General features: G+C 53.5%; 1 protein-coding gene across 1 annotated transcript in view; it reads right to left on the bottom strand.

Moving 5' to 3' along the window:
* Positions 1-5,264: 5,264 nt before the first annotated feature.
* Positions 5,265-8,972, bottom strand: part of RAPGEFL1 (Rap guanine nucleotide exchange factor like 1) — a gene marked incomplete at its 5' end in the record, with an annotated part of 12,770 nt that continues 9,062 nt past the window's right edge. Inside the window, 5 exon segments of the mRNA XM_034640679.1 lie at positions 5,265-7,208; positions 7,438-7,492; positions 7,845-7,909; positions 8,100-8,187; positions 8,531-8,642. Coding sequence (XP_034496570.1) covers positions 7,084-7,208; positions 7,438-7,492; positions 7,845-7,909; positions 8,100-8,187; positions 8,531-8,642 — 445 coding nt within the window.

The following is an 8,972-nucleotide window of genomic DNA, read 5'->3' as shown; positions in this document are numbered from 1 at the left end:
GCGGAGGAGCCTGATGTGGGGCTCGATCCCATAACGCTGGGATCACGCCCTGAACCGAAGGCAGACGCCCAACCGCTGTGCCACCCAGGCGCCCCAAGATTTAATTTTTTTAAAAGTAATCTCTGGTCCCGATGTGGGGCTTAAACTCAAGACCTCAAGATCAAGAGTAAAAGTCCCATGCTCTGGGCGCCTGGGTGGCTCAGTCGTTAAGCGTCTGCCTTCGGCTCAAGGCGTGATCCCGGAGTCCTGGGATCGAGCCCCACATTGGGCTCCTCCACTATGAGCCTGCTTCTTCCTCTCCCACTCCCCCTGCTTGTGTTCCCTCTCTCGCTGGCTGTCTCTATCTCTGTCAAATAAATAAATAAATAAATATTAAAAAAAAAAAAAGAGTCCCATGCTCAACTGACTGAGCCAGTCAGGCACCCCTCTTTAAGTTTTTAAAAAGGTATTTTTGAGACAACCCGGGAAAATCAAATAGAGACGGGATATTGGGTGATATCGTTGAAATACTACTTTCTTAGGTGTGATAATGCTGTGGTAGGAAACTATTCTTATTCTTGGGAGATTCTCACTGAGGCTTTTAGGAGTGAAATGATATTAATATTTGCAACTTACTTTCAAATAGCTTGGTAAAAGAAAAAGTGTGTGTGTGTGTGTGTGTAAAGAGAAAAGGGAGAAAAAGGGAGAGACGACAAAAACAAATTTAGCAAAATGGTAATTATACAATCTAGAAGGTTTTACGGATATTCACTACTAATCTTTAAACTTTTCTGTGTTTGAGCTGATTCATGATGAAAAGTTGGGGAAACAAGACAAAATAAAAAAGGAATGAATGGGAGACAATCCTTTCCAGAAGATTGGCCTTGAGCTGGAAGTGAGAGAGGGGACAGTAGCTGGAGCAGGCATATCTGGTCAAGGAAAGTGTTTTTAAAAATGGGGAGTTGAGAAGGGTCCTTGGGTGGCTCAGTCGTTAAGCTCAGGTCATGGTCCCAGGGTCCTGGGATCAAGCCCCACATCAGGCTCCCTGCTCCACTGGGAGCCTGCTTCTTCCTCTCCCACTCCCCCTGCTTGTGTTCCTCTCTTGCTGGCTGTCTCTATCTCTGTCAAATAAATAAATAAAATATTTTTTAAAAAGGGGGGTGGGTAGCTGAGAGGGTTTAAATGCTAAATGGGAAAGCCCCAGCAGAAAGAGGAGAATGAAGAGTGCCTGGGTGGCTCAGTTGGTTGAGCGTCTGCCTTCGGCTCAGGTCATGATCCCAGGATCCTGGGACTGAGCCCTGCATTGGGCTCCCTGCTCAGTGGGGAGTCTGCTTCTCCCTCTCCCTCTGTCATGGCTCTGCCTACTTGTGCTCTCTCTGTGTGTCAAATAGACAAAATCTTTAAAAGAAAGAAAGAAAGAAAGAAAGAAAGAAAGAGCAGAATGAAAGATACAAATGGGAAGTCAGGGATGGTCAAACTTCTGACTCATGCCTGGGGGTAGACCGTAAGAGAGATTCAATATTCCCCCAAGAAATACTCTACCCTCCTCACTATCGCCAAGAGTGAAGAAAAAGTAATTTTGGTGGTGACACCTAGTGGATTCAAAGGGCACTGCTTAAATCTACACTTCCCTCTCTACCCGTGATCAAGACGGCGTCTTACCGTGCTGGTCCTCCGACCACTCCAAATCATTGTCACCCTTTTGTTTCTTGCTAGACCAGCCTGGAATGTGCGATGCTACTAAGAATGTTCGTCCTCTCCCCACACAGCCCACAGAGCCCTTGACCACGTCTCGTGTCTTGGGCACTCTCCACACTGGGAGGCAGGACTCAGGCAGAGTGGAGGAAGGGACTAGAAAGGATAGTCTCCCCACCCCACCCCCAGCTATAGTCAGGTGGCCACTGCAGTCTGGTGAGTGCAAGCTGGACATTGCTTAGTTATTCAAGCTGTCAGGATTGTGCAGACCTTAAACTGTGGGCTCTGGAGTCAGAATAACTGGGTTCAAATTCTCGCTAGCTTTGAGACCCGGCCTCTCTGTGTCTCTGATGAGAAATTTCTCGTGACTTCAGTTCTCACCTGGAAAGTGAGACTGATAAAGTCAACCTCTTTGTTGGGAAGACTAAACGAGAGAATGCACATAAAGCCAAGCATAGTGGGTGGTAAAGGACACCCTTCCAAATGTCAATTCTCATCATCACCCCCAAAAGGGAGCAGATGACGGGTGGGTCTGAAGATGGCCAAGATGGGGATAAGAGGAATAACCCATACCACTCTCCCTGCCCTCCCCGGGGTAGAGGAGCAGAGACAGAAAGACTGGCCCCTATGATCCTGCCCCAGGGCATGGAGTCCTCCAGAGTGGGACCAGCACCCTTTGAGGAGGGCAGAGCCTGTCCAGCCCCCACACAGCTGGCTCCCCTTGTGACCTGTCCACAGGGCAGGGGCAGCTCGCAGTGCCTCCCAGTGCCTCATCCCTGACCTTCCACTTCCACACCTTGGCCATCAAACCTGCTTTGGGTCCTGGGTCATCTCTTTCAAGAAGCTTTCTTTTACTTGTCCCCCACCCCTTATCCCCAGACCAGTAGTGAATCTCTTTGGCTCAATTCCTAGAGGGGTTGTCATCTCGCATCTTGCCTGCTCTTACAGCTCCTATTTCAACCAACCTAATTTATTCATTCAGCAAATATGTATCGAGTACCTTCTCTGTGCCAGGTACTGTTCTCGGCTCTGGAGAGCGAACAAGACATTCATGGAGCTAAGAGCTAACATTCGTGTAGGAGCCGAGGCATGAAGAAAATACACAGAGAAGTATATATGATGTCAGGGGGTGATGAGTGTCTTGAAGACAATATGGGGGGTAGGGGACGGGGGTGGGGTGAGATGGGGTCAGCGTGGTCAGGGAAGGCTCAGGAAAGAGCAAAGGTGGTTTCCTGAGACAGGAATGGGTATTAGGTGTTTAGGAACAGTAAAGCAGTCAATGTGGCTGTTGGGGGAGGGGGTAGTGAGAGAAAAGGGTGTAGGAGAGGCGGTCAGAGAGGGAGGATTTTTATTTTTAATGTGTTATCGGAAATAGGAGTGTTACGGTCTGAATTGTTTTAGTTGAGATATACCTACAGTGAAATGTATAAATCTCACAGCTCAGCGAACGCACACCCACACCCACACCCACATCAAGATATAGAACGTTTGGGGCGCCTGGGTGGCACAGCAGTTAAGCGTCTGCCTTCGGCTCAGGGCATGATCCCGGTGTTATGGGATCGAGCCCCACATCAGGCTCCTCCACTATGAGCCTGCTTCTTCCTCTCCCACTCCCTCTGCTTGTGTTCCCTCTCTCACTGTCTGCCTCTATCTCTGTCAAATAAATAAATAAAATCTTAAAAAAAAAAAGATATAGAACATTTTTATCACTACAGAGGGCTTCCTCATGCCCCTTCCCAGTCAACACTCTCCGATCCCCATCAAGTAACCCCTATTTTTACTTCTTTTTTTTTTTTAAGATTTTATTTATTTATTTTACAGAGAGAGACAGCCAGCGAGAGAGAGAACACAAGCAGGGGGAGTGGGAGAGGAAGAAGCAGGCTCCCAGCGGAGGAGCCCGATATGGGGCTCAATCCCAGGACTCTGGGATCATGCCCTGAGCTGAAGGCAGACACTTAACGACTAAGCCACCCAGGCGCCCCCCCCCCATTTTTACTTCTATCCCCATAGATTAATTTTGCCTGCTCTTGAATTTTTCTTAAAAAGAATCCTACAATTTGTAGTCTTATGCATCCAGCTTTTTTTTTTTAGCTCAATATTATGTCTGTGAGATTCATTCATGCGGGTCGTAGTCGCGTGTTGTTTGTTATTGCTGTGTAGTTTTCCACTGCAAGACGACAGCACACTTCATGTATCCATTCACCTGTCGAAGGACATCCGAGGTTTTTCCGGTTTCACTGTCATTAATGACACTGCTGTCATCACCACTGTTCATGTCTTTCGGGAGACTCGAGCACGGATTTCTCTTGGGAGTGGAAATTCTGGGTCATAGGTTAGGTGTACATTTAGTTTTGGTAGACACTGCCAAGCAGTTTTCCGAAGCGGCTGCTCCAACGTACCATCCCGCCAACGGCGTGTAAACGTTCCGGTTGCTCCACATCCTCACTGATACTGATATTGTCATTATTTTTACTTTTTTATTTTTTAGAAGATTTTATTGATTTATTTATCAGAGACAGAGAGAAAGAGAGAGAGAGAGAGAGAGAGAGCGTGCATGAGTGGGGGGAGGGGCAGAGGGAGAAGCAGGCTCTGCGCTGAGCCAAGAGCCCGATGTGGGACTCGATCCCAGGACCCAGGGATAGTGACTTGAGCTGAAGGCAGACGCTTAACCGACTGAGCCACCCAGGTGTCCCTCACTGTTTTTAATCTTAGCCGTTCACGATCTGATTTAGGTTTTTAACAGAGCAACCTGGCTACACTGCGAGAACCAAGTGGTGGGATTAGGGTTGGGCTGGACAGAGGAAGCCGAGACGCCAGGTAGGAGGCTAGTGTGGTCGCCCAGGGGAGACGGGCGAGGGGTCTGCACCGGGTGGTAATAGAGGAGTCCCAGGGAAGTGGACCGATCAGGATACGTTCTGGAATCCCAGTGGGCAGGACTGGCTGATGAGATGGGGGAGGGATGAGGAGGCATCGAGGGGCAAGTCCCGCATTCTTGCCTTGAACCCCTGGGAGGAGGAGAAGACCGTTTCCTGAGAGGCCGCTCACAGGGAGTAGCAGATGGGCGATGGGGGAAGACGGGCTCACGTGTAGCTTCCTGAATAGTTGTCATCTCCTGAAGCTTAGGCTCTCCTCAGAGCAGAACACTAGGCCCCGGATGCCCCCATCTCAGCGTCAGTAGTAGATGCCTGTCGTGCGACTAGTGCACACTGTCCTCGTAGTGGGGGGCAGAAGGTGCATGGTGTCTGCAGTGACAGGTCTCAGTCAGGGGCCCAGTTCTGTCCCCTCGCTCGCCTGTGACGTGGCCCTTATGCTAGGACTTCCCAGCTTCCATCTTCCGCCTGCAGGTCTCAGAATTTAACGAGATCTCAGTCTACGGCACCCCGAATGCGGAAGAACTAGCTTCCACTCTGCCCAGTTCCAGACACTATGTGACAAGGCTCAGGAGGTTGGCCTTTTCCCTCTCAACCATGTTTTCAGTTATTCCAGAACAGCCCTGCTGAGGGGCCCCAAGTGCCGAGAGGGGGTCCCCTCTTCCCTCCCTCAGCCCCTGCCCCAGCCTCAGAGAAACAGAACGGAGCACAGCAAGCAACTCGATTCATAGACTTTATCAGCTTTTTCTCCACCCCGGGGTCTCTGCAGACAACCGAACCAGTACAGCACACGCGGTTCACTCCGATGGAGCTGGGGAGCAGCGGGGCAGGCGTCAGGGCATGGGGCGGGCAGCAGCTGAGACGGGACCAGCGGCCCCCAGGGCTTGAGGGGGGTTGTGGGAGCTTCGTGAGAAGGCTGCTGAGCGAGCGGGGTCAGGAGGGAGGGGGCCACAGGGAGAGGAGGGCGCGGGGACAGCGGCGGGGAGGAAGGGGGGGTATGGTCAGTGTCTGGAAGGGGTGGAGGAGGTGGGACACAGTGCCTGTGTATGTGCGGGTGGGGGTGGGGAGCCCATACACGTGTTTTGGTGGCAGGAACAAGACAGACTACTGTATAAAAGGGACTGTACAACATAACCTATGATACAATGTTTACATATGATACAAGGCTCTTCCCCTCTTTGAGTTTTAAAAAATAAATTTACAATTCCAGAGCTTTTGATAAAAAATATGTACACCCTCAGAGCAGGAACAGCAGCTGCTTTCGCTGTTGCTGCCGCTGCCTCTTCAGCAGGGAAAGAGGTGGCGCCAGAAAAGGGGGGTGAGGCTGTGCCGGGACACCTCACCCAGTAGCTGCCAGGAGCCCTGCGCCCCTCGGCCCTGGAGGCCCCTGTGGGAGAGGGTGGGGAGGCCGAGAGGTATTAAAGGCGTCACCACAGTCCGGTTTTGCCTTTACAGTCTAGGCCATTCCCTCCCCTCACTCCTGGGGGCCGCCTGCCCAGGTACAGGGGTCCACCCCACCCCAGCTCTGATGGGGAGGACCCAGGGAGAAGTCAAGACAGGGAGGAGGATAGAGACCATGGGTTGGTGCCCCACAGAAGAGCCAGAAGGGGGATGACAGCTCCCTTCTTAGCAGCAGACACCCCGAAAGCAGGAGTGCGGGCAGCAGACACCTTCAACTCCTAATACCGCTGCGCCCCGCCCCGCAACGCAGAGGGAGCGTCCTGCAGGCGGCTTAGGCCTGGGTTTCCCTGAGCATCTTCCACGGTCTCATTGGAGCCCACGCAGAGACCTTGGGGAGGCCTGAGTGGGGGACTCCCAAGGGCCGACCAGTAACCCTTCCCACCTGCTGCTGCCCCTGCCCCAGGAACAGCTTCATCCACAGGCTTGGGCATGCAGGGCAGCGAAAGGAGCTGAGCAGGGAGCGGTGGGGGTGGGGAAAGCACCCCGCACCATCGCAGGGCAGAGTAGACCAGGGTAGCACCAAACAGAAGGACCCCCTCTACACACAACACCCTCCCTCAACTGCCGGATGCACTCTTGCTTCTTAAAGGGGACAGGCGCATACACACACAGACACAAGGGCGATATAATATTCTGGGGGGGTACATCCAGGGGTCCCAGCCCTGACCAGGAAGAGGCCGGACAGGGGTGGAGAGGAAGGCTGCCAATCCCTCCCACAATTCCGCTCTGGGAGACAGGAGGGTGGGCAGCTTTCCTGCCTCCCTGGGAGGAGGCTGGAAACTCCATCTCTGGAACGGACTTTGATGGGAGGGAACAGAGGAAGGAGCACTCTGCCCCCCCCTTCCCTGCGAGGGCAGGGACCAGCAGAGTGTGGTTTTGGCTGGAAGGAGCAAGAGGGAGAGGACTTCAGCAGGATGAACAGGCTTATGAGTCCAGGGCTAAGTCCATCTGATTCTTTCCTGAGGGGCAGGAAGTCGCTCCAGTGGAAAGATGGCAGGGGTCATTTGGGACATCGTGCAAAGTGCTTGAGTGCCAGGTGCCCGAGGACTTGGTGGGGCGCCGACCAGAGCCTCTGTTCTCACTGACTATTAGCCTCCAGCTTGTAGGAGAGCTCAAAGAGGAGGTTCTGGTTGTCGATGACCTGGAACTGGCGCACGTAGGCCTTGGTCTGCAGGTGATGGGGGGATGCCTCCATGTCCAGGCCTGGGGGGGTGACAAGAGAAGCGGTCAGCCTCCGAGCCTCCCTTCTCACTCTATGCGCATACCAGCCAGAGGAGCCAGGGTGTGGATTTGCGACAGGTGCTGCGCAGGAGGGCCCCCAGGGGAGGCCAAGGAAAGGGAGGAGAGAGACAAGTTTAGGGAAATAAAGAACTGAGCCCTCCCACTCAGTCAGAGCTCCACCTGTGAAACTCTCAGAAGCCCAGGTACTCACAAAGGGGCCGGCTCCGGTACTTGCGGATTGTCCTCACTTTTTCAGCCACTGAATGCTGGGAGATGACAAGGAATGAGCCCTTAAAAGGGTACAGAAAGATGTTCCCCCCCTCTAATGCTCCCCTTGCCCCATTCTCCGATTCTGCTGGTTTTACCCTGGTCCCTCCAGGGTCTAATTCTGGAGGGTCTCTGAAGAACCAAAGGAGGGGTGTAACCAGCCGGTGAGGAGAGGTAGCGTTGTGACCACCCCCCCCCGCCCCTATGCCACCAGGGACAGTCAGGAGTCTGTTAGGCAAGCTGGGCACCAAGGAGGAAGGCTGCTATCTTTAGGGATCTGCCAGCAGAGGGGGAAGGTTGCCAGCCCCCCCTCCCCCCCGCACCCAGGCCAGGGTCGGCAGTGGCACTCACCAGCTTCTCAATGTTCACCAAACCATCGACAAGGGTCTTACTCCCCTCGTGCAGGAAAGTCAGGTCTAGGGGATGGAAAAGAAGCCCACGGGAAGAAGAAGAGAGGAGGTCTCAAGGGCCCTTCCCCTCCCCCTCCCCCACAACCACTCAATGGGGGGCTCCTGTCCAGGCGGGCACCCAGAGCTGAGTGCCAGGGGTTGAGAGCCGGAACTGGGGCACGGAGAATGTGGCTAGAAGGGCACGGGAGTGACTCACCTTTGAGGATCAGAGGCACGAAGGGAATCACGGGAGGTTTCATCTTGGAGATCACTTCTCGGTAGCTTTTGTGGTTCCTGCAGGGGTCCTGGCAGTCCGAGGCAGACAGGTAAAGGGACAGATAGTCCCAGCGAACCTTAAAGATGTCCCTTACTCCTCCTTCATCCCCCTGCCCTAGATCCATCTCTGATCAGAGAGGGGTATGTATGGGGGTCTAGCTGGGGGTGAGGTGGGGAGGGGCTTGACTGTTCTTCTCCCTCCTCCCAGGAAAACGGGGTGGCAATCCTCCCATCTCCTCCCCTCCCAGCACGGGGTGGGGGTGTCTCAGGCACTAAAAACTTTGCAGGGAAGCTTGAGGAAGAAGGATTAGGGGAACAGAGGGCCTCTGGGGTACAAGTCCAGGGGCAGATAAAAGAGCTGAACCCACTCACTGTCAGGTTCTCAAATTTGCGGAACAAGTTCTTGAATTTCCCTGGCAGTTTCTGCAGAGTTTGAAGGAAGGAGAAGGAATGTCAGAGTGGAGCTCCTTGGGTTTCACAGCAGCTCTGGCTAATCCCCACGTGTCAGAGGGGGAAAGGGCCTGGCTGTCTTGCAGGGGGCTGGCAAACTGGTGGGTGGGGAAATAGAGTCCGCCCTTGGTGCGGTCTGGGGAGCTTGAAGCAGCCCAGGGGAGCAAATTATTCTGGGGAATTCGAGCCTCTCCTTAGGCATACGCCATGCACGAGGGACCTCGCTGAGTGCTGGCTGAAATCCAGGATCCAAGTCTGCGACCTGGCCTGGGCTGCCAGCCCCCGCTCCGGCGGGGATTCCGGCTTTTTTTCCTATTTTACGGGGGGACAGACAGGGTCCATTAGCCAAGCTGCGTGCCGGGGG

Source organism: Ailuropoda melanoleuca, chromosome 13 (genome assembly GCF_002007445.2).
Source record: "Ailuropoda melanoleuca isolate Jingjing chromosome 13, ASM200744v2, whole genome shotgun sequence".
NCBI lineage: Eukaryota > Metazoa > Chordata > Mammalia > Carnivora > Ursidae > Ailuropoda > Ailuropoda melanoleuca.
This window is presented reverse-complemented; position numbering and strand designations above follow the sequence as displayed.